This window comes from Sceloporus undulatus, chromosome 3, assembly GCF_019175285.1.
Source record: "Sceloporus undulatus isolate JIND9_A2432 ecotype Alabama chromosome 3, SceUnd_v1.1, whole genome shotgun sequence".
Classification (NCBI taxonomy): domain Eukaryota; kingdom Metazoa; phylum Chordata; class Lepidosauria; order Squamata; family Phrynosomatidae; genus Sceloporus; species Sceloporus undulatus.
The window spans coordinates 1,775,378-1,800,419 of record NC_056524.1 but is presented as its reverse complement, the minus strand read 5'-3'; the positions used below and the strand labels follow the sequence as shown (position 1 = coordinate 1,800,419).

At 48.2% G+C, this 25,042-nt stretch overlaps 3 protein-coding genes across 5 annotated transcripts in view; 2 read left to right on the top strand and 1 right to left on the bottom strand.

Annotated features, from left to right (window-relative positions):
• The window catches only part of TRIM3 (tripartite motif containing 3), a 27,609-nt gene extending 9,089 nt beyond the window's left edge, over nt 1-18,520 (top strand). For 2 of the 3 annotated variants that reach the window (XM_042460244.1, XM_042460245.1), the window contains exons 3-12: nt 3,727-3,970; nt 4,389-4,540; nt 4,683-4,863; nt 9,204-9,927; nt 10,239-10,342; nt 10,442-10,609; nt 11,647-11,827; nt 13,542-13,612; nt 16,189-16,329; nt 16,935-18,520. In XM_042460244.1, coding sequence (XP_042316178.1) covers nt 3,727-3,970; nt 4,389-4,540; nt 4,683-4,863; nt 9,204-9,927; nt 10,239-10,342; nt 10,442-10,609; nt 11,647-11,827; nt 13,542-13,612; nt 16,189-16,329; nt 16,935-17,087 — 2,119 coding nt within the window. In that variant the 3' untranslated portion in view covers nt 17,088-18,520. The remainder of the gene's footprint in view (nt 1-3,726; nt 3,971-4,388; nt 4,541-4,682; nt 4,864-9,203; nt 9,928-10,238; nt 10,343-10,441; nt 10,610-11,646; nt 11,828-13,541; nt 13,613-16,188; nt 16,330-16,934) is intronic. The other variant, XM_042460246.1, reaches the window with a different exon arrangement.
• FHIP1B (FHF complex subunit HOOK interacting protein 1B) overlaps nt 1-25,042 on the top strand; it is a 620,510-nt gene that overhangs the window by 357,345 nt on the left and 238,123 nt on the right. The window lies entirely within an intron of this gene.
• The window catches only part of CCKBR (cholecystokinin B receptor), a 540,140-nt gene that overhangs the window by 370,158 nt on the left and 144,940 nt on the right, over nt 1-25,042 (bottom strand).

The window sequence follows — 25,042 nt, the reverse complement described above, 5'->3', positions numbered from 1 at the left end:
TACTATTATCACCACTACCTCCCCACTGTACGTAATGGGACTGGAGCATCCATGGATTTTGGTATCCATGGGGGGTCCTGGAACCAAACCCCAGTGGATACCAAGAGAACTCAAAGTGGGATGCCTATTGCAAATCCCTATTGCAACTCTGTGAGAGAGGGGGGTATATGTGCCTGACCCAAGGTCAGTGTGTCCTGGGGGGATATCCAGAAATTTGGGCAGAGTAGCAATAAAGCCCCCAGCATTCTTTCTGGATTTGTTGTTGGTGTGTGTGTGTGTGAAACTGTTTCCTGTTTGGCTGGAACAGAAGTGACCATACAGGAAGAAACAAGGCGTTGGACTAGGTCACATTCTTGGCACAATCCACCACTGTGGTTCTCCAGGGGTTTTCTATGGGGAGGTGAGAGCCAGTGTGGTGTAGTGGTTTGAGTGTTGAACTATGACTCTAGAGACCAGGGTTCAAATCTCAGCATGACCATGGAAAACCACTGGGTGACCCTGGGCAAGCCACTCTCTCACAGCTTTGGAGGATGGCATGCCTTCTATTCCTGTTATATCCTTGCATTTCTGCCTCTGGTACCAAGTAATGTCCAGGAATGCATCTACTTTCTAGAAAGCTGGGCCAAAGCTAACAAAATGAAGTTCAACACAGAGAAATGTCAGGTACTGCACTTAGGGCAGAAAAATGAAATGCACAGATATAGGATTATGGGGGACACCTGGCTGAATGAAAGTACATGTGAAAGGGATCTGGGAATCCAAGTAGACCATAAGTTGAACATGAGTCAACACTGTGATGCAGCAGCTAAAAAGGCCAATGCAATTCTAGGCTGCATCAATAAAAGTATAGTGTCTAGATCAAGAGAAGTAATAGTGCCCTTTATTCTGCTTTGGTCAGGCCCCACCTGGAATATTGTGTCCAATTCTGGGCACCACAATTCAAAAAGGACATTGAGAAACTGGAGCCTTGTGTCCAGAGGAGGGCGACTAAAATGGTGAAAGGTCTGGAAACCATGCCCTATGAGGAACGACTTAGGGAGCTGGGGATGTTTAGCCTGGAGAAGAGAAGGTTAAGAGGTGATATGATAGCCCTGTTTATATATTTGAAAGGATGTCATATTGAGGAGGGAGCAAGCTTGTTTTCTGCTGCTCCAGAGAACAGGACCCAGAACAATGGATGCAAGCTGCAGGAAAAGAGATTCCACCTGAACATTAGGAAGAACTTCCTGAGAGTAAGGGCTGTTTGACAGTGGAACAAACTCATTCCTTGGAGTGTAGTGGAGTCTCCTTCTTTGGAGGTCTTTAAGCAGAGGCTGGATGGCCATCTGTTGGGGATGCTTTGATTTGGATTTCCTGCATGGCAGAATGGGGTTGGACTGGATGGCCCTTGGGGTCTCTTCCAACTCTATGATTCTATGATTCTGCTTCATTATCCGAGGTATATTCATACACAATTAGAACATTACAATTCTACTTCAATTGCCATGGCTTTTTCATCCTGTGGATCCCTGGGACTGGTACTTTGGTGAGGCACTAGAGCTCCCTGGCTGAGAATTTTAAGTACTCCTCATAACTGCAAAGCCCAGGATGCTCCGGGATGAGAGAGACATGGCAGTCCAAGTGGAATCTTAGTGCAATGTGAATACAATCCAGGTGCATTTTGCTTTACAACACATTTTGGGGAGGGACCAGGGCTTGTTGACTTTCTTGGCTTGTTTACCTGGCCACAATGATGACTCCATGTTAATCCGATTCCTCCTTTGCTGCTCCTCACTTACAAACAACGAGGAGCTGAACCCTCTAGGATTTGGCAACTGGGAGGAAGGCGTTACAGAAGGCTGTGTAAATGAGCTTTTAGGATTCTTCCCCCACATGGCCCTTGTTCCTTACCATTCCAAGTGTAAGAACAAGGGTAAGGGGAACCTAGCGAGGTTGGAAGACCACCTGCCTTACCATAGTATCATAGAGTTGGAAGGGGATCCAACCACCCATTCAGTGTAGGATCTCCAGCTAAGAGCATACCTAGCAGACAACTGTCCAGCCTCCTTTTTAAGATGTCCAGAGAAGGAGACCCTGTCACATCTCTAGGCAATTGGCTCCATTGCCCAACTGCTCTGACTGTCAAGAAGTTCCTCCTAACAGTCAGTTGGAATCTACTGTCCTGTAACCTCAAACCATTAGAGCTAGTCCTATCTTCAGGGACAGCAGAGAACAAGCCTGCTTTTTTCCCTGTGGCAGCCCTGGAAGTATGCCTAGCTCCTTCAACATTTCCTCACCTTGGGGATGGATGGTGATGGCTGGCACTCATAGAGTCATAGTATCATAGAGCTGGAAAGAATCCAATAGCCATCCAGCAAAGCCCCCTTCTGCCATGCAGGATGGCACTATCCAAGCCCTCCCAGTGACAGATGGCCATCCAGCCTCTGTTTAAAAACAGCCCCCAAAGAAGGAGATTCCAGCACTTTCTGAAGCAGTCTTCCACTGTAGAACAGCTCTTACCCTCAGAAAGTTCTTTCTAATGTTGAGGTGGAATCTCTTTTCCTGTAGCTTCCATTCATTGCTTCATGTCCTAATCTCTGGAGCAGCAGAAAACAAGCATGCTTCATCCTCAATATGACACCCCATTCAAGTATTTAAACAGAGCTATCTCATCACCTCTTAACCCTCTCTTCTCCAGGCTAAGTGTACCCAGCTCCCTAAGTCTCTCCTCATAGGGTATGCCTTCCAGACCCTTCATCATTTTGGTTGACCACCTCTGGACATGCTTGGCAAGCACTGTCTGCTTGCACAGACTTTTGGCTGGTACTGGATACTGTGTTCAGCATTAGGCACCAGTGCAACTTTGCAGATGGAGTGGTTCCCCGGAGAACCACCTGCCTTGGCAGCCAAAGCAGTGACCTCACTGGAGGCAGTGGCGGCTGCGGCGGATGCGCAGAGGGTGAGGATGATGACTCAGGGACTGAGGCAGGGAGGACGGCCAGTGTGGAGCAAGAGGTATTGGAACCAGCTTCCCTCCTGCTTCGTACTTGGAAGAAGAGCCAGCATCATCCAGCTCTGCTGCAATTGCTATGGCCACTTGCACCTGCTTGTGACATTCAGGGCCTAGAGAGGTCGCCAGCTATTGTGAGGGGTAGGATGGGGTCCACCTTGTGTTGGAGTAGACCCTGCAGTGTGAGGGCCAAAGAAGTGTTGGGTGAGGCTGGACGTTAGGGCAGAGGATGGAGGTGGGCCAAAGGGTGTTTGCTTCCTCTGCCTCTGAAGGCCTGGAGTGCTTGCCCTGCCACCCTCCAGCTGGAAATCTAAAGCTGTGAATGCAGGGAAAGAAAGGACCCACATCTGGAAAAAGGGTTTCTGGGTGGTACCTGTTGGCAACAGGGCAGCTGGGAGAGATGCCAGACAGGGTTGCTTTGGGTACCTGGCCCTCCAGGATGATTCTGCACTGGGGCATGCAGAACGGTGCTCAGTGCCTGTGTCCACTATTCTCTGCCCCTGCCCAGCTGTGGGGCCATCTCACTTCCATGTCTGTCTCCCCTTTCCCATCCCTCTCTCTCCTTTTCCCTTCATTGGTAAGGCTGCCTCCATTTCCCGTCCTCTGCCTGCCCAGCTATCCCCCGGCTTTGTCTCCGTTCCTTCTTCCCCATGTAAGTCCTCCATGCTCACTCCCCCTGGAATGGGCACTAGGCCACCTGACCCTCCCATCTTGTCTTGCCTGCTCTGCCCCCCCAGGTGTCTCCAGAATTATATCCCGCCCCAGAGCCTGACCCTCTCCTGCCCCGTGTGTCGCCAGACCTCCATCCTCCCAGAGAAGGGTGTGGCTGCTCTCCAGAACAACTTCTTCATCACCAACCTCATGGAGGTACTTCAGCGCCAGCCCGACAGTGCCAGCCATGAGGATGCTGCTGCTGCCATGCTGGACTCAGTCAGCGCTGTGCCTGGCAAACCACTCTCCTGCCCCAACCATGAAGGCAAGGTGAGTGTACTCCATCAGCGTTAAGAAGGAGGAGGATGCTCAGTTGAGGGATGACAGACTAACATCTCTGGATAGAGCCACTGGGGGTCCCAGGAAAATGCAGAAGAATGTGCAGAGCTGCTCTAAATTCCAGGCCAGATGGATATTGCAAGCCCAGGTGGTCATGGAGCTCTGGAACCCATGAGGCTTGGGTCCTCTCCTTTTCCTGCCAGCTGTTCCTCTGGGCCTGAAGATGCTGCCACTGGTGAACACTGGCTTTGGTAACAAGGCTGCTTGGCCCCTGAGTAGTAGCTGTAGCAACTTGGCAGAGAGGGCAGGTGGCAAGGAGGGAGGGCTCTCCCTCCTGGCCCCTGGTCTGTCCAGGGTCGGCTGACCCACAGCCAGGATGTGGGAGCCAACATGCCACTTCTCTCCCCAGATGATGGAGTACTACTGTGAGTCCTGCGAGACAGCCATGTGCCACGAATGCACAGCCGCTGAGCACCGAGAACACATGACCGTCCCCTTGCGGGATGTGGTGGAGCAGCACAAGGCTTCTCTGCGGCAGCAGTTGGACGCCATCAAGAGCAGGTATGGCCCTGGCCCAGTGGTGGGTGGGGTGGGTGGTACCACAGCAACCAAAGAGCTGTGAGAGTGCTGGAGAGGAGGACTGCTGTGCTGAAGTCCAGAGGATACGGGGCTACCGTACCAAGGCTCTCTTCTGCTCTTTCAGGCTGCCCCAACTGACTGCAGCTATTGGGCTGGTGTCTGATATTAGCCAGCAGCTAGTGGAGCGCAAGAATGATGCTGTGGCTGAAATCGGAAGCACCTTTGCTGAGCTGGAGAAGGCTCTCCACCAGAGGAAAGGGCTGCTAGTCCGGGACCTGGAGGCCCTCTGTGGAGCGAAGCAGAAGGTAAGTCCCTCGGTGCTGGTGGGAAAAGTCCTCGCTTTTCATACCCAACAGAGAAATTTTCTCTAGTCAGCATTTTGTGTTCCTGCAAGGCAAGGCACGGCACTGGACCGGATGGCCCTTGAGGTCTCTTCCAACTCTATGATTTTATGTTTCGTGCCCTCAGTCATTTGGAAACTAGGGGTGGGGAAGAAGAAGATGGTCCTCTTGCTTTCAACTCCATCTGCCTGGTGCTCCCAAAACCTTTTGCTGTCAGCTTGAAGTGTTCTTTGAAATAAAGCCTCTAAAAAAAACATACGACTTGCCACAGTGGACCAGCGTATGGTCCAGTACATCGTTTCGAGTCATGGGTAGCCTACTGCTTTGGGAAAAATTGAGGAAAACATGACATTGGGTCTTCTTGTACCTGCCCATCAACACGTTGCATTTAGAAGTAGACTGCTTTTGGAATATGGAGGCTCCACTGGATGATCACGACTGAAAATGAATCATTACCTGGACATTTGTCCACCAGCACCATTTTAAGGCCAGGAAAGGCACCTTGGCCACCAAGTTCCACATCTTGGGATAATATTGCAAATATCCTTTTATAGTATTCTGTTGTGTGTTATGCTACCCTCCCAAAACTTTCTTCTTAAGCCAAACAGTTCCAGACCTTTTCTTCTAGTCTTGCAAAGGATGGGGCGGGGGACAAGTCCATCTCTGTTGGTTTCTGTTGCTCCTTATGTGCCTTTTCTGTGCTGCAACACATCATTTTTGAGACATCAGGATTTTGGGAAAGTTCAATATTCAGACAATCCTCCAATCTTGTTTTTCTGGAAATGAAAATTGAGCTGTAGGACTGTTCACTCCCCTGTTTGTGTGCTCCTTTCCACCCTGTTTCTTGTTTTATAGTAACTGCAGTTAGAAGAAGAAGAGAACGCTACTCTCCAAGGTGGTCTATGCCACTGTCAAACAGCTATTGCAGTAAAAAAACTTCTTCCTAAAGTTTAGGAGGAATCTCTTTTCTTCTAACTCCAACCCATCAGGGTTTGTGTCCTATCCTCTGGAGCACCAGAAAACAAGTTTGCTCCATGTTCTACATGACATCCTTTCAGATGTTTAAAGATGGCTATCATTTCACCTCCGTCTTCTCCAGGCTAAACAAATCCAACACCCTCAGGTTTCCAGATCACTTTGGTCGCCTTTCTCTGGATGTGTTTTAGCTTGTACATATCCTTCTTGAAATGTGGTGCACAGAACTGGCTATTCGTTTGCATTCCTCTTTGATAGTTTCCCCCTTCTTCCACTTCTTATACTTGTCTCTTTTAAATCTCAGCTCATCTGAAAGTTCTTTATCCATCCATCTTGGTTTCTTTAGACACCTCCAACTTTTTTTCCTTCTTGAAGTGTTTGCAACTGTGCCTTTGATACAAGAAGCTCCCATGCACCATGAATTCCCTTCCCCTTGAGCATTTCTGACCATGGAATTTCACCTTGTCTTTCCCTAAGCTTACTAAAATCAGTTTGTGTCATTCACTCTATGTTTGGGTTCCCCTTTCATCTGTATAACAAATTTGAAGAGGGCATAGTCATTCCCATTTAAAGATTTCACTATTTTCACCCCACTGACCAGTTGATCTCTGTTGGTTAGGATCACATCCAAATTAGCTGATCCCCTTGTTGCTTTTGTACAATGAATCTGACTGCAAGCTAGTGAGGAATGTATTGGACTTTATAGTCTTTGCAGACTAAGTGAAATCCCATGGTCAGAAATGTTGAAAGGGTTTCAAGCTGCTGTTACTCCAACTAGGCAACCAACTTCTCTCTCTTCATGAACCTAAAATGATCTGTCTTGTCCTGTTGAATTTCAACAGGGAGAAATGTAAGGTAATACCGTTCGGCAGAAAAATGAAATGCACAGATATAGTATGGGTGACACCTGGCTTGACTAAAGTGCATGCAAAAGGGATCTAGGAGTCTTAGTGGACCACAAACTGAAAATGAGTGCAGTGTGATGTGACAGCTAAAAAAGCCAATACGATTCTTTGCTGCATCAATAGGACTGTAGTTTCTAAATGAAGGGAAAGAATATTATAGGAAATAATCACTGTGTCTTATCTCCTTTTAAAACTGTCTAGCCTGCTGGCCTTATATCTTAAGGAAGTGCTGAATAGTTTAAATAGGTGTTGTGTGAAGAAGCTAGTCTTTTATCTGCCATTGGTCTCCCACCATTTAGCTCAGCTGATCATTTCTCTGAGTTGTGTTATGAGAAACTATTGTATCCAGTATTCCAGATGTGGTCACATCACAGATTCAAATAATGCATTTTGATTTCACCAGTTTTCTCAGTTGCTTTCCTAATGATCCCCTTGAAGGCAAGGAACACAGGGTGAGTGGGAGGATGGAGCGAGTCCTCTTGCAATGGACACTGCTTGATCCTCTACCATCTTGGGGGCTCTTGTAAAAAACAATGTTGTTGGAAGGTAGCCAAAATAAGGAAGATTTCTCTAGCATAGTTTCCACAATACCATTTACAGTTTATTGGTTCCAGAAATGGATTTCTTAAGAACCCACAAGCGGCTGCTTTCCAACCTCAGTGACTGCTGTTTAATTTGATTGGTTTGTTCCAAGAGAGGCTCCACGTCATCCCCATTTGATTCAGATCATCTGATGCATTCTGCTGTTTAAATAAGGACTGGCTGGAAGCTGTGCTTCAGAGGGAGGGGATCTGGCCTCCTTGTAGTGACGATCCTTTCCATCCAGCTCCTTCTGGGGAGGAGCCATATCCCAGAGATCCGGCGATGTCCCATAATGTGGCTGCAGTTGCACTCTGGCCACCTTGTGGCTCAAAGTGACTGCAACTGGGTTGTTGTCAGATTGCAGCCTTAGAAGAAATACAGTTGTAGCTACCAGATAATAACCAGGTTCCAAGTTCCAGGGCTGCCTTCATCTTCCCAGTTTTTCCAGCCGGTTAGTGACCTACTTCTCCTTTGGTTTTCTTTTGCTTGCTGGCTGAACATACATCCAGCTGTATGGAGTCCTTGCTGGACTTTGAAAGTTGTGGACTCATCCTCTTCCACTCCAGAACACTGCTGGCATTCGTGTCCATGGCATAGAGGGCATTATTATCAAATTTGCAAATGACATTAGATTAGGAGGGCTAGCTAATACCCCAGAGGACAGGATCAGACTTCAAAATGATCATAACAGATTAGAGAGTTCAGCCAAAACTAACAAAATTAATTTCATCTGGGAGAAATGTAAGGTATTACACTTAAGCAGGAAAGAAAAGTAAGGCTCAGTTATAGAATGGGACATACCTGACTTGAAAACAGTACATGCAACAAGGATGTAGGAGTCTTAGTGGATCATAAGCTGAACATGGGTCAACAGTGTGAGGCAGCAGCTAAAAAAGCCAGTGCGATTCTAGGCTGCATCAGTAGGAGCATGCTGTCTAGATCGAGGGAAGTAATAGTGCCACTATATTCTGCTTTGGTTAGGCCTCACCTGGAATAATACTGAGTCCAGTTCTGGGCACCACAATTCAAAAAGGATGTTGATAAACTGAGTGTGTTCAGAGGGCAACTAAAATGGTGAAGAGTCTGGAAATCAAGCCCTATGAGGAGCAACTTAAGAGAGCTGGGCTTGTTTAGCCTAAGAAAGAGGAGGGCAAGAGGTGACATGATAGCTATGTTTAAATATTTTAAATGATGTTCATATTGAGGAGGGAGGGAGCTTGCTTTCTGCTGCTCCAGAAAATAGGACCCGGAGCAATGGATTCAAAGTACAGGAAAGGAGATTCCACCTCAACATTAGGAGGTACTTCCTGAGAGTAAGGGCTGTTCGACAGTGGAACACACTCCCTCGGAGATTGTGGCGGAGTCTCCTTCTCTGAAGGTTTTTAAACAGGTTGGATGGCTATCTCTCAGGAGTCCTTTGATAGGATCTTCCTGAATGGCAGAATAGGGTGGGAGTGGCTGGATCTTCTGGTCTCTCCCAACTCTATAATTTATGAAAATGTAGGGAGCTGAACCTTAGTAGGAGGCAGGAGGCTTGGGACCTGCATGTGGGGCATTGCAGGTTACAGGGAGCAAACCCACTTAAGCCTCAGCAACAGCAGCAAAAGAGCAGATCTGAAGGCCTTGGGGATCCCAGGCAATGAGCTTCCTGAGTGGGCAGAGGGACTATGGTGCCTTTCTGGTCTGCATGGCCTATGCCTGAGTCAGAAGGTTCGCTGTGCTGGTGCTGGCAGCTCTTCACATGGCAGCTGACATGTTCTGCCACTGCTGCCCCAAACTAGCCAGGAGTGCTTGCTGTCCAGCAGAGATGGTGGCTCTACCAGGTCATTCTCTCGCCCACAGGTGCTGCAAGCCCAGCTGGACACTTTGCGTCAAGGCCAGGAGAATATCCTCAGTAGCTGCAGCTTCACAGAGCAGGCGCTGGACCATGGCTCGGAGACAGAGGTGCTATTGGTGAAGAAACAGATGAGTGAGAGGCTGAGTGAGCTGGCAAGTCGCGAGTTCCCTGAGCAGCCCCACGAGAATGCCCAGGTGGACTATGTGGTGGAGACAGAGGGTGTGCGCAAGTCCATCCTCAACCTGGGTGTGCTGCTTACTACTAGTGCCATTGCCCACAAGACAGTGGCCACAGGGGAAGGGCTCCGTCATGCTGTGGTGGGTCAGGCTGCCTCACTCACCATTACTACCAAGGATAAGGATGGTGAGCTGGTGCGCAGCGGAAGCGCCTGCCTTCAGGCAGAGGTGGTGGCACCTGATGGCTCTGCCATGGACCACGAAGTGCTAGACAACAAGAATGGCACATATGAACTGCTCTATACACCGCGACATGAGGGGGACCACCTCCTCTCCATCCAACTCTATGGGCAGCCGATCCGAGGCAGCCCCTTCCGTGTCAAGGCTGTCAAGGCCTCTGATGTGCCTCCCTCCCCAGATGATGTCAAGCGCCGCGTCAAGTCCCCCAGCAGTGGCCACATCCGCCAAAAAGCCGTGCGCCGACCCTCCAGCATGTACAGCAGTGGCAAAAAGAAAGAGAACCCCATTGAGGATGAGCTCATCTTCCGAGTCGGTCAGTCTGGGGAAGGCGCAAGGGTGGTGGTGCAAGTGAGCTGTAGGAGATAGGGAAGAGGTTGGCTTGCTGCACTTGGAGACACCCTTGAGATCTGCCACTTTCCCTTGGGTCATGGATGTGGCTGCTGCTTAACAATGCTCCAGTTGTGTATCAGACAGTGCACAGAGCGATTTCCTTGAGATGGCTGGAAGTTAAGGGGCCACGGTATGGAGGCGAGACAGAGGGGATGGCGGTGGGAGTGGCTGAAGCGCCAGGTGCCGTGAGTTTTCTTGTACCACTTTCAGCTGAAATGCACCCTTTTCTCACAGGCAGTCGGGGTCGGGAAAAGGGCGAATTCACTAATCTGCAGGGCATTTCCACCTCCAGCAGTGGCCGCATTGTGGTGGCTGACAGCAATAACCAGTGCGTACAGGTAGGGAGTACCTGTCTGTCCCCTTTCAGCTGTGCACCGCAGCTACCTGATTCATGTTCTGATGCTCTTGCTTTCTCCCTCTTGCTGCTTCCATGTCAGATCTTCTCCAATGAGGGGCTGTTCCGCCTGCGCTTTGGTGTGCGGGGCCGTTCCCCAGGGCAACTGCAGCGCCCCACCGGGGTCACCGTGGACCTCAATGGGGACATTATCATTGCAGACTATGACAATCGCTGGGTCAGCATCTTCTCCCCCGAAGGCAAGTTCAAGGTAAGAGCTCCAAGGAGACAGGAGGCAATATGGGTGGTTGCAAGGACGGTGCACTAAGGAATCACTGGTTGGGCAGGAGAGAGATGGCTTCTAGCCAGTCTGCAATGGGTCAAACTAGCTTCCTATCTCACACCACCCCAGCAGATGCCAGCCAGCCAGCCAGCCAGCCAGCCCGACTGACCTCATGAATTGCAACAGGCAAATCCAGTCACAGGCCAAGCACAAGATATGCCCAATGGATATGTGATATTCTGGAGCATTTGGGATACGGCTGCCCGCTTTAGGGCCTGCTGGTTGGTTTAACTGGGTGATGCCACATGACAGTGCTATCGGTATCCTAATTCTGAGAGAGAGGTGTTTTAATCTTACTCATGTAGCACACAAGAGAAAAGAGAAGGAAACTATTTTGGGAACTGTACAAGATGTGAATGGAACAAAATGCATGTTTACTGGCTTGGCTCCAGACCTTTTCTTATTTAATTGTAGGTCACACCTGGAAATACGTATAGCTGCTCAGACTGGCCTGATTGGTTCATCTAGTTTAATATGGCTTACTCCTCCTTCTCCAATCTGGTCTCCTCCAGATGGATTGGAATATTATTTCTATAATTCTCTAGTTGGCAGAGGAGGATGCCCAACCTGTCTGAAGGGCACCAGGGTGGCCCCTGGCCAGTCTTGTTTGACATTTTGCAGTGCATTTCCAGGGTTTGGGAAAGAAAGGTCTTTGCAAACCCTGCTTCTGCCACTGCCAGAGGTTACTCTTATTATTATTATTTACAGTATTTATACCCCACCCTTCAGCCCTAAAGGCTCTCAGAGCGGCTTACAATTATTATTATTTTTAATTACACAGTTTAACTACTCTTGAATCCTTCTGTGTTCAAAACCTATATAGTCTATAGGCAAGCAATGTTTTCTTCCTTGGATTCATTTGTGCTAAGAGGAGGGACTGCAGAGGATGTATTTGTGGACCAGTTCACCTCATCTTCATGAATGGCTGGGTCCATGAGGTTCTTAGCTGACATTTTGTCTCTTAGACCAAGATTGGGGCCGGCCGCTTGATGGGCCCGAAGGGTGTGGCTGTGGATCGCAACGGGCATATCATAGTGGTGGACAACAAAGCTTGCTGTGTCTTCATCTTCCAATCCAATGGGAAGCTTGTGACCAAGTTTGGTAGCCGTGGCACATCGGAGCGCCAGTTTGCAGGTACCCTTGATGGTAATACAGAGACAGGTTTCCTCTTGTTACTGCATGCCTTTGGCTTCTGCCGGGGCTGGGCTGGTGAGTACTTTCTCTGGGGCTGCCCCATCTGCAGAATCAGAACCCCTGGGCACTGCCTACTCCAGGATATTGGGGCATCTGGAAGGCTCTTGTCTCGCTTTCTGCTTTGTTGCCTGGGCCTGTTGCCAGAAGAGCCGTTTCTTCCACTTCTCCATTAACATTCTGGCAGCTGGTGTGGATACTAACATTGGTCTTTCACTACCCTTCTCTCTTTCGCATTCAGTATTGCTCTCTGGTTGTTTTACACATGCATTCTTGATAGAGAACTGCTGCCAGACTTTTGTAATTAATTCTTCTGGGGTTTACTAATTCTTGTAAATGAAGATGCCCACATGTGCTGGAGACACAACTGTTTGAAAATCTTCCACTTGTAATCACCAGGGCCTGGCCAGCAAATGACACCTTTGGAGGGATGGTGGGGGGTGAACAGTAGCTTCTATGGGAGGAAGGGTCCCATTTCAGTGGGAAAGAAGAGCTGGAACAAAGGGTCAGTCCTTCCGCCAGATGCATTGATCCCAATCTGGATCCTATATCCCTTGGGACCATTTTGACATTTAAGAAAATTAAGCCTAGAGGGATGACCTTGACATCATATTTCCCAAGTTGAGTGCACTAATGGCAGAGTGTAATAGTGTGAAAGATTAAGTTTTTCTTTAAACTTTGTAGAGCCATCAATTCCCTTGACAGTCTTTGTGAAGGAAGCTGGGGTGACTGATGCCCCATGTTTCCCAATGAGCTTACATTCTTTCTTTGCTTTGAGCTGGAAGCCAGGCAAACCTCAGTGAGCTCCTTCTTTTAAAGAAGTCTTAGCTGCAGAAAAACTAGCATTTTCTGGTGCCACAAAAAATGAAGAGAAACCATTACAGTTGGCCCTCCACATTTGTGGCTTTGATTATTCACGGCTTTGATTTAATAAGTTCTCTTTAGGAATCGCTAGGTCCACCAGCGTCAATGTCCCCCAGAAATTGTGTTGGAGGACCCAAAGATTTATTTAGAAGAAAGAACACTTCTCTAGGCATTTGTAGATCCTCCAGTGCAATTCTATGGGCAACATCTGGCAGACGTTGACCATACAGTTACGCTGGAGAACCTAGATATCCAAAGAAGCGGTTGCTCAGGTAAAAAAACCAGATTTTGTTCCTTGTGATTTTTCCACTTCCACAGGGGCCCTGTGCCCCTAACCCCAGCAACTGTGGAGAGCCCCACGGTGAGAGCTGTTTCTCTTAATTAAAGGCTAAATCTCCTACCCCTCCCAAAACAGAGGTGTTTGGGGGTCTGTATGGCAGGGTGGGAAGTACATCTAGGTCACACTGTTTGGCTCTATATGGAATATTCATGTGATTGTGGGGTTGGAGGACAAACCATAACCATCAGCCCCTTGCTCAGAGTCCTCCAAGCAAGAGCTCCCATGCTGCCCTTTGGTGTAAAGTTGCTGTAACTTTCCTAGGAGGCCTTCTGTCCCAAAAGTGGATCTGTGAGAATGATGGCAGAAACCACTACAATCTCCTTGTGATCTTCCAGTCAGTGGGGTCCCAAACTGCCAAGCTCAGCAGCAAGGGGTGAATCTTTTCCAGCTGCCTGTAGCTTCCTCCTCACATCCCTCACCCACGGTGTGCAAAGGCTTCATAACCTCCTACTTTTCTGTTCTCAGGACCACATTTTGTTGCTGTCAACAACAAGAATGAGATCGTGGTGACTGACTTCCACAACCATTCCGTGAAGGTGAGGACTGAGCTGCCCCACCCTACCCACAAAGAATTGGGTCAGCATTCCCTTCATAACTGATGCTGTGGAAAGATTTACTCTAGTTGATCCATTAAAGCTGTGAAAGCCTCTCCCCTGGCTTGGTAATAGTGTGGATGTGAGGCTGTGGCTCTCTTTTTCGGGTCCACTTGTGAAAAGGGGAATGAATAGGGGAGATATTCACAATAGAACCCAAAAGGGCTGCTCTTGAATTCTCGACTGAATTTTCTAGAAGAAAAGAGGTAGGTGTTCGCGCACGTGCGGGCAATCACTTTTGGTCTGGAATGGTGGAGTACTTATGGATAATGTTCCCCCCCCCCCATGGCAGGACTGGACAGAGTACACTCTTGCCAGCATTACACCTATGTACCAGAATTACAGAATCATAGAGTTGGAAGAGAACAAAAGGGCCCTGGAGTCCAACCCAATTCAACCATACAGGAAAACATAGAGCCCTCCCTGTGACAGATGGCCATCCTGCCTCTGTTTAAAGACCCCCAAAGGAGGAAACTCCACCACACTCCAAGGCAGCATCTTCCACTGTTGAACAGCTCTTACTGTCAGGAAATTCTTCCTAATGTTTAGGTGGAATCTCTTTACTTGTAGTTTGAACCCACTGTTCCATGTCCCAGTCTCTGGAGCAGCAGAAACCAAGCTTGCTCCATCCAGCAGCCAGTGCCCATTGTAGGGAGGGTTTGGATGTGAGTCCTCCAGGATAAAATCCCTATGTAGCCAAGAGGAGCTTTGGTGTGCCAGACCCAGAAAGCAGCACCAACCAGCCAAGTAGTTGCTGTATTTTTCAAGGGCTGGTGAGGAAGTGGCTCAGTTGTCCCAGCAGTCCTGTTACATTGCAAGTGCTCCTCTGAGCGCAGCCCTTCTGAGTTATTGGGGTCAGCAGCAATGCCCAGCCTGAAGCATACACAAGTTGAACATGAGTCAACAGTGTGATGTGGCAGCTAACAAGGCCAATGTGATTTTAGGCTGCATCAATAGAAGTATAGTGTCTAGATCAAGGGAAGTAATAGTGTCATTCTATTCTGTTCTGGACAGGCCCCACCTAGAATATTGTGTCCAGTTCTGGGCGCCACAATTCAAAAAGGACATTGAGAAACTAGAGCGTGTCCAAAGGAGGGCAACTAAAATGGTGAAGAGTCTGAAAACCATGCCCTATGAGGAAAGACTCAGGGAGCTAGGGATGCTTAGTCTGGAGAAGAGAAGGGGTGATATGATAGCCCTATTTAAATACTTGAAGGGATGTCATATTGAGGATGGAGCAAGCTTGTTTTCTGCTGCTCCAGAGAACAGGACCCGGAGCAATGGATGCAAGCTGCAGGAAAAGAGATTCCAGCTCAACATTAGGAGGAACTTCCTGACAGAGAAGGATGTTTGACAGTGGAAGACACTCCTTCCTCGGAGTGTAGTTGAGTCTCCCTCCTTGGAGGTCTTTTAGCAGAGGCTGGATGGCCATCTGTCGGGGACGCTTTGATTTAGATTTCCTGCATGGCAGGGGGTTGGACTGGATGGCCCTTGTGGTCTCTTCCAACTCTATGATTCTATACTTTGCTTGTGCCATCTCTCCCCTTCCACTGGCCTTGCCCCATTCAGTCTTGGCTGCTGGGAGGCAAAAGCACCACAGCTCTGTAGCAGAGCACGACTTTTCCAGGCTTGGTAGGGGGTCTGGGTCACTCCCCACAGCAGGTCCAGCTGAAGGGTTTCCTCTGTTGTTGGGGAGCCAGTGCCACCCAGAAGAGATGGGCTGGTATAAAGCTGGTTGCACCTCAACTTCATACTGTAGCTAGGAAAGCACCACAGAATTACCAACAGTGACACTAGCACCCTTTCCCCTTAGAACTGGTCTGGGTGCGTCTGGGTTAAATGTTTCCTTTATTCTGAGACACAGGAGAACCTCCTTGATGACACAAACACTTGGTCATATGAGGGGCCCATGCAAACAAGTGACAATGAGAAAAGCATTTGTTATAAAGCTATGGGAAGACCTGCTCCGTGGAAATGACAGAGGACTTAAGATCAAACTAGCTGACCTAACTGGCCGAGCTGATGCATGAGGCTGGTGGCAGAAAAATATTTGGACAAGGCCAAAAATTATGGCTGAATATTAAGGAGGCTGTTTAAAGGGAAACAACAAAGTGACTGAGCTGACAAAGGAAAGTCCCACAGAACCCAGGCAAAGCAGAACTGGCAGATTTAGTGGCCAAGTGCACAGAAGTGTGCAGAACCAACCCTCATTGCGTAGAACATCTTTTTCTGGGACCTCCCTAGATGGCTATGTGCACTCCCATTTGTAAGATTAGGGACCTTGTTATAGCTGTTGGCAGCCTTTCTATTAGCACCTGATGCCAGTCACTTACACATTAAGGGGCAGACTAAGAATCCCTTGCAGGAACGGGGATGGTGAGTGCTGCTGCCTCAGGCAAGTGATAGCCAGCCAGGCCACTCAGGATGTCCCATGCTACAGTCCAAACGGCAAGAAATATCAAGGCAGAAATGCTGGGCCTGCAACAGCTTGTCCATTGTGTATGTGCCTTTTTCCCTAGGTGTACAGTGCTGATGGAGAATTCCTCTTCAAGTTTGGATCCCATGGTGAGGGTAATGGGCAGTTCAACGCCCCGACTGGAGTGGCTGTGGACTCCAATGGAAATATCATTGTGGCAGATTGGGGCAACAGCCGGATCCAGGTATTCAGGGGATTAGGTTGTGCTGACTGGGGAAGTTTGGCTCATTTACGTTTGGCAGAGTTGTCCTTCATGGAGGAGGAGGGGTAATGAGCTGGGTATGTTGGAGGGTTATCTGTGCCCAAACTACAGGTGACCTTCCATGGAGAGATGCATCAGGCTTGAGCTCCAGGAGGACTCCTCCCTCTTTTATGATGTGTACTGGTGGGCAGCTGTCACTCCCAGGTGTGGGCAAGTTGCTGCCACCCTCCTCCTGGCTACCTGTTTTGGGGCAAAACTTGCTATAAAGGACAGCATCCTGGGGTTGAGCTTTGTTCCTTCAATTTGGCAGCATCTCCTCTTTGGGCTGCTGTGCTTCCTTCTCCTCCAAACTGCTGTGGAACAGGCAGGGAAACTCGGGCCTTCCAGGTGTCTTGGACTCCTAAAACTTCCTTCAGTTTACCAGTATAATTGTAGATGAAGTGGGAGAATAATTCTGTTTCTGCTCTTGCCAAAACCCTGGGGGTTGGCAGTCCTTGCTGACCATTGCAAGTTGCTCCAGGCTATAGCTTCTGCTTGTCCCTGCTGCTTCATCTTAGGTTTCATGGCTGCTGTTCCTCTTGTTGCAGGTTTTTGACAGCTCGGGCTCCTTCCTCTCCTATATCAACACCACAGCAGATCCGCTGTATGGTCCTCAGGGCCTGGCTCTCACCTCTGATGGACACGTGGTGGTGGCGGACTCCGGCAACCACTGTTTCAAGGCCTACCGATACCTGCAGTAACCCTGGGGAGGCAGGCTGGGTGGAGGGGGGGCTGGGATGTTCCCAAAATTTCCTTCGTCCCACCTGCTGGCCTGGAAGGTGGTGATGGGCTTGGGGAGGGCTGGCCCTTCAGTGGGATCTCCTCCCTACACTGGGTTGGGGGCTCTGGCAGCTGTGTGTGATGGTGCCAATTGCAACCAAGGCAGCTATGCGTTCGAGTTCAGGATGTTTCCTGGAGTGTGTGAAGGAGTGTTGTCCGCTCAGCTTCTCTAAGAAGGCCACCGTAAATCTCTGGCCTCTTCTGCGGGTGGGGAGCTGACTCTTGCGTGGGCATTATAGCAATTCTTGCTTGTTGCCTGCTTAGAAGCTCTTGCCATTCCTGCTCAGTCACTGTGGGTGCCTGGAACCCCAGGAACTGGGCACTTGTTTTGTCCTCCTGCCCCTCTGCCCACCATCTTTCTCATTCCCTTCCCTGGGTTCTCTCTGCACTTTATCTCTGTCCAGGGAAAGGGCTGAGGCTATACCCTTCCTGCTTCACTTTCTGGCTCTATGATTCCTGGGTAGCTGGGTGTCAGAAGCACAGGTTTCAGCAGATGGATGCTTGGGGAGAGTTGCACTTCAGGGAGCAGGGGGAGCAGAGCTTCCCTTGTTCTGCCAACCAGCTTCACCAGGAGAGGAGATGCTGCCTTCTACTAGGAGTTGCACAACCATGTGTGTGTCTGTATGTGTGTGTGTGTGTGTGTCAAGGAGGGGGAGAGAGTCTGGTTTTGCTGAGAGGTCCAGAGTTTGCTATGTCTTCGGCCACCTTTTATCTCACCTTGGCCTGCGTGAATCCCTTCCATGGCCTTTGGCGAAATGTGGGTGGGGTGTGTTTTGTTGCAATTCCTGTTGGACAGAGCTGCTATTTTCCACTGGCTCCCCTCTGAAAAGGTGTGTTTGCTCTCTTACTCTGGACTTGTCTCCTACATCCCCATCTTGCCTCCCTGACAGCAGGTTCTGGAAAGCTGGGTATCAGCCAAGACCACATCAAATATGGCTGTGGCTGGCCTCCTAGCATCCTGTCCTGTGGCAGTGGAGTCCCAAATACTTTTGAGAATATACCGGGCAGCAGTGGGGGGAGAGGGAGCAGCTTGTGCGTGCTTTCCGCCACCCTGGAGATGCTTCTTTTCTGCAGTCTCCTGTCCCTCCTGCAGGATCACTTCTGTGGGTCTCTGCCAGCCTGTCTTCCTTCTTGTCACCCCAATAAGCCAGCCTTCAGCTAGTGGCAAGCAGCAGTTCCAGCCTCAGGCATCAAATAGGCCGGGCTGCCAAGAGACTGGTGGCGCCATTCCCTGGTGACTCCTGCGTCCCCTCTGTTCCCCAGGCCTTCTGCACACACTCCTGTTTGGTTGGGCTGAACTGAGGCAGCCATGTGCTAACAAACAAAAATGTATGTAAAAAATAAAGTATTCTGAAAATAATTCTGTTGCTTATTTCTCCAGGTGGCAGTGCTGGGTTGGGGCCGAGGGCGGCAGCTGTGCCACGCTTACCAGGCAAAATCTGCCAGTTGCTTTGCTGCCCTCTTTAGTTTATTTTTAAAGCAGCCAAGGCACTTTATGATGCTAGAAAGACAAATGGACTTAATGTGCAAAACTCTGCCTCTCTAAAACTAGGCCTCTGGGGCCCTTATCACATGAGCAAAATTTGAAGTTATCCCAGGGTCAGTGTGAAGGCAATGCAGGGGCAATCATGGAGTTTCAATCAGGAGCCATCTTAAACACAATCGGGGGTCATTCCAGGGTTAGGTAAATCCTATTTTTCCCCAAATTTACCTAACCCTGGAAGGACCCTTACTTGTGCTTGGAACGACTCCTGATTGTGTTTGGCATCATGTGATAAACAAACTTGAAACCCCATGACTGCCCCTGCATTGCCTTCACGTTGACCCTGGGATAACTTTAAATTTTGCTTGTGTGATAAGGGCCTAAGGTTCACTTAGAGTTTGTTTTTGTTTTTGTCTGAGGCCGTGGATGGGAATTTAGGTCCCAACTTTGGAAGAAAGGCCAGGTATGGTGGCTCCTTCTCACTGCCACTCTTGCCCAACAACACCAAATATTTAGAGTACACCAGACCAGACCAGCTACAGAAGATGCCTCTCTTTCCAGCACACTGCCTTTGGCATGTGTCTGGAAGAAGAGTAGGAAAGAAGGAGTCCACTTTCTCTTGCTGAGTCCATTGACAGCAGCTGGCACTCAGGCATGCTACTCTGCTGGTCACAGAATCATACAGTAAGAGTGGGAAGAGACCTCAAGGGCCATCAATTCCAGCCCCATTCTGCCATTCAGGCATCCACAATCAGAGCACCACCGACAGATGACCATCCAGCCTCTGTTGAAAAAAACTCCAAAGAAGGAGACTCCACCACAAGGCTGCGTGTTCCACTGTCAAACAGCTCTTACCATCCAGAAGTGTTTCCTAATGATGAGGTGTAATCTCTTTTCCGATAGTTTGAATCCATTGCTCCAGGTCCTATTCTCTATAGCTGCAAAGCTATCCACATTGGCAAATCTGAGCATAACTTGCAATGGCAGATTCCAAGCTTCACACCTTTCTGTGGCTGCTTCTGTGTGGGATGAAGCATCTTCTTTCCAGGATCTCCAGCTGTTTGGCTGCACTGTGTGTCCTCCCTTGCATCTGGTTCCTAGTATTATGAGAGAAAAGCTTCCTTGTAAATACTGACATGCATGGTTTTATATATCATTTATCCTTCCCTGCACCCATTTACCTTTCTCCTATATTAAAAAGTCCTAGAAATTGGCGCCTTTGGCTCCCAGAATACCAGACAATTGGCCAAGACAGCTAAGGCTTCTGGGAGCTGAAGTACCAAATACCTGGAGGACCAGAGTTTGGGGATCACTGGATTAAATAAATGCATTGCTGCCAGCCAGGAGAGCCAGTGGGGTGTAGGGTTTGAGAATTGAATGAGGGCACTAGGAGCCCATGAAAAGCCCCATGGAACCTTGGGGGAAAGTCATGGGACTTTATCACACGGAGGTAAATTGGTTAAATCCCATGCAGAAATATGATTTTAAAACCTGTTTTCACAGTTTGTTTTTCAGATGCATTGGTGTCAGTGAGAAATAATGCAACATTAATCTGAACGCAAGGTAAAAAAAACCTCCTTTTTACTTTTGGGACGTTCCTGGACGTAAAAAGGAACGGGTTTTGTCGACTTTGTGTTCGGATTAATGTCGCGTTATTTCTCACTGATGCAAACATCGTCTGAAAAATTACCTGCGTTTTTATGTTTGGGTTAACCCCAAACATCGTATAAAAACCAACCTGCTTTTGCAGAGTTTTCTCACTTTAAATCAAGTTCCTGCACAGGATCTGTCCCATGTGATAAACTTTATAGAACCATACAGTTGGAAGAGACCTGAAATGACATCAGATTTAATTCCTTTCTTCCATGTAGGAAACCAAAGCATCCCTGTGACAGCCATCCAGCCTCTGTTTAGAGGCCTCCAAAAAGGAGACTCCACCACATTCTGAGGAAGCGTCTCCCACTGACAAAAAGCTCTTCCTAATGTTTAATTGAAATGTCTTTTCTTGTACCTTGCATCCGTTGCTCTGTCTCCTATTCTCTGGAGGAAAATCCTTTGGTTTAGGAATCCTCATATTACAACAATAAAGCGCCAGGGCTCCCTCTAGAATACTGAGGAGGCACTCTGCAACACGCCCAGAAGACACTGCTTCGGGGGAGAGGCCAGCTGGGCTTTGCCCCGCCCTTCGGGTGCTCTCAGCCAATGGTGAAGGAGAATGCAATACAGCGCCTCACGCCCCGCGTAGCTCAGCCAATAAGAATGGCCGATGCTCCCCACTCTTGCTTGTGATTGGCCGGCAGCCCTGTCACTCATTCCATAACCGAACGTTTCTCTCTCACGTCTCCTCAGCGCACCTGAAAGGGGCGGCCAAGGAAGGGGTCACGTGGTACCACGCAGACCTTTTTTTCTCTCCCGCTTGACCTTAGCAACAGCGGCGCGATTGGCCGGATAAGTGATGACGACAGCAGTAGTGAGGATGAAGAAAAGGAGAGGATGTGCCGCTCCTCGTTTTAATCATTTTCCTCTCCCCCGCCAGAGACAATGGAGCTCAGTCTGACTTCATTCCAAGCTTTGGGACTGCATCTCCCATCGTCCTCATTGCTGACTAGACATGGCGGGGGCTGAAGGGAGTTGTAAGGCCAAAAAATATGTTATTGTTTAAGTGCCTTCAGGTCATTTGTTTAGGCTTATGGCGACCCTGAATGCGAGCCTATATGGGGTTTTGTTTAAAGGATAGATGTGTGTGTGTGTGGGGTGTGGTGTAGATTAATATATAGTATTTTATTATTAGGTTATTATGTATAAATAAGACATATAATATATTATGTTATAATAAAGATTTATATATATATATAATATAGAAACCAGTAGATATAGATATGACACAACATAGAAAACCACCACGAACAAACAACCAACTTTTCGTATTCGATCGGCCTTTCATAGTATTTTACACAAAATTACGACTCAATCATCATCGATCCACCTTCAGTGACATTAAAATAATGTAACCTATATTTTCCCCTCATCGATAACTGAAGCCGCTAAAGCCAAGCTGCCAGTGATCTTTCTTCTGGCCATTTATTTCTCAAACTATAGTCCAAACTTAGTTTCTTGTGGGTTTTTCGGGCTGTCGGTGCTATGTTCTAGATTAGTTTGTTCCCCCGAGTTCACCAAAGTCTTCTAGAACGGCCTGAAAAACCCAAAAAAACACAGCTGGCCCGGCCTGAAAGCCTTCGACTTCACATCCAGTCCATAGTTATTACATAGATTCTATTCTCATACAATTCTTCTATCCTTCTTTTCCTCAGTGCTTTTGTTCGCCCTCTCTTAGTGTTTGTGTGCAATATCTCTTTTCTATATAGAAGAAGCCTATTAAACAATACAGTTCAGTCTTTCTGACCTTTTCCCCTCCTTCCTCTCATACACGTACTGATAATGTATAATTTATTCACTCCCCCATTTATATCTTCAAACAAAGTGCGAGGTGAGTTTTAAAACTAAACCTCACAAAAGTCAGTCTTTTCCCAAGCCGTCTGTCATATTCCACTGAATGCAATCTATTCTAGGCAGTCCGTCCATTTCTTTTCATAGCTTTGGGTTCATCATCTGTAGAAGTCCATGCCAATTTCCATTTCAGGCAAGAGCAACCTTGCTGTTGTAATTGTACAGTACAGTGGTGGCCTCGGGTGACGAAATTAATTCGTTCGCGGGCTAATTCGTAACCCGAAAAACCTTCGTAAGCGAGATTGCCATAGGTGCTAATGGGGAAAAAGCCACGGCTCGGCCGCGGCTCCATTAAAAACAGCGCCGGAGTTTTTTTTTCGTAACCCGAAAAAACTTTCGTAACCCGAAACAATAATCCCTATGGGATTTATTCGTATCATCCCGAAAAATTCGTAACCTGGTGTTTCGTAATCCCGAGGTAACCACTGTATATAATATGATTCTCCAATGTCGTCTTTCTGCTGCTTCTTTAATATATATATATATATTATAGTTTCATGTTCAACTGATAAGACTTTGTTCAGAGGAGGTTTGCCATTGTCTTCCCCTGAGGTTGAGAGAGTTGTGCTTGGTTTCATGGCTTCAGTCATAGTTCAACGCTTAAAACTACTATGCTAACCCTGGCTCTCAAAAGAAAATCTGAAGCCCCTCCAAATCATTGTGTGTTTCTGATGACCTCAGAAGGTCGGCAGAAGGTACACTGATCTGTGAATAACAGATAATTAAAAATCAGGAGTAAAAGAAATTGGAATGAGTACACGGCTTGGTGCTGCAATAGAGGAAGCATGGTGCCCTGGCTGTGCAGGGATTTTGAACCATGGTCATAGAATCATAGCTTGTAGAGTTGGAAGAGAGCCCAAGAAGGCCATCCTCCAGCCCCATTCTGCCATGCAGGAAATTTCCATCAAGCATCCCCATGACAGATGGCCATCCAGCCTCTGCTTAAAGACCTCTGGTCTCCCAGAGTTGTAGTCCAATTGCTCAAGCTATGCACCAAGGTGTCGCTTGTTAGCTGCCCTCGAGTCAAATCCTTACTTTGCATCTACTCTGTGAATAAGACGTCCCCGAACCCCCACTATCCTCCTCAGATCTGCGTAGGTTCATTCCTGTGGCATGAGGCCATGCTTATCAAATTTGCAGATGACACCAATTAGGTGGAGTAGCTAATGCCCCAGAGGGCAGGATCAGAATTCAAGTTGACCTTAAAAGATTAGAAGTTGAGCCAAGGCTAAGAAAATGAATTCCAATATGGTACATGTACAAAAGTAAGGTACATTTATGCACCTGCTCCTGCCTGAATAACAGGACCTGAGCAGAGAGTAGAGGATAGAGGGTTGCCATGGGTGGGGGCCAACTGGCAGGCAGATCACAACAACAACATGTTATTTGTATCATTTATACCTGTATATATGTTTTATATAACATCTGAAATTGTGTCAAGGCGCCTTAAGTTTTCCTCCAAAGAAAAAGCTTCTAAAATTTGAAAAAACAAACCCCAAACCCACAACCCAAATCTCCCCGTTGACTGGCACGTTCTGTCTGTTTGCTGGGAGGTATGGTCGGCCCAGGGGTAGGCAACCTTTTTGAGCCGGGGGGCCGGGTTGCTGTCCCTCAGACAACTGGGGGGCCGAACTCAAAATGGCGCCCGGAGCGGGCGGAAGCTGCGGCGGGGGCGGCAATCGTCAGCAAGACCGGGCTGGGGCCGTCCCAAGGCCTTGCGGGCGGATCCGGGGGCCCAGGCCATAGGTTGCCCGACCCGGTCTGCCTGAAACAGTTTTGGCCCCTTTCTGAAATGGGGCGGTGTACTTCCTCTGTGGCTTAAGACAAAACTGTTGGATCTGTGGACTTCCACCTTCTGGCGACTGGTGGAAAAGCAGCCATCATGCATAAAAGTAAATTACACACAGAGAGACAAACCACCTTCCAACCAAGAGGGAAGAAAAATTACCAGCTGGAGGAGGCAGAGCAGGGACACCCCATCTGTCCTATAGAAAGATCAACCCACAGTTTGTGACCAACAGTTTCGGGCAACGCACATGCCTCACAAAAGCCTGTGTCCACCTGTGTGCGTTATGTCCATCCAAGTCACCTGCCGACTTATGACAACCCCATTTTCACAGGTTTTCTATGGCAAGAAATAGTCAGAGGTGGTTTTGCTGGTTCCTTCCCTCGAAATAGAGCCTCCAGGACCTGGCATCCCACTTGTCCCATGCCAAAAAGGCTTCTATGTGCTGCAAGGAGTCTCTCAAGCACCCCCGAAAGACAAACCTATCATGCTTAACTTTGCTGTTTAAGACTGGAAACTCCTCAGTTCAAGGGAAACGAGAACACTCTGTATCATACTATCCAGTTCCCACTGGTTTTGCCACGTCCCAAACAATTTCCCTTGAAAAGACATTACAGTATTACTTTTCCTTGGGCTCAAAGGCTGGAGATATTCATAACAGAATGTAGCACAATCAGGGTGACAGACACCTTCCTTTTCCAGGAACATGTCCTCCAGTTCAGCCTTCTGAAACTATGTGTGAAAGGATCTGGAGTCAAGTAGACCATAAGTTGAACATGAGTCAAGAGTGGTGATGGGCAGCAAAAAGGCCAAGCGATTTTAGGCTGCATCAATAGAAGTATAGTGTCTAGATCAAGAGAAGTAATAGTGCCATTCTATTCTGCTGGTCAGGCCCCACCTGGAATATTGTGTCCAGTTCTGGGCCCCACAATTTAAAAAGGATGTGGAGAAACTGGAGCATGTCCAAAGGAGGCGACTAAAATGGGAAAGGTCTGGAAACCATGAAACCTATGAAGAAGACTTAGGGAGTTGGTGGTTTAGCCTGGAGAAGAGAAGGTTAATAGGTGATATGATGGCCCTGAAAATATTTGAAAGGAAGT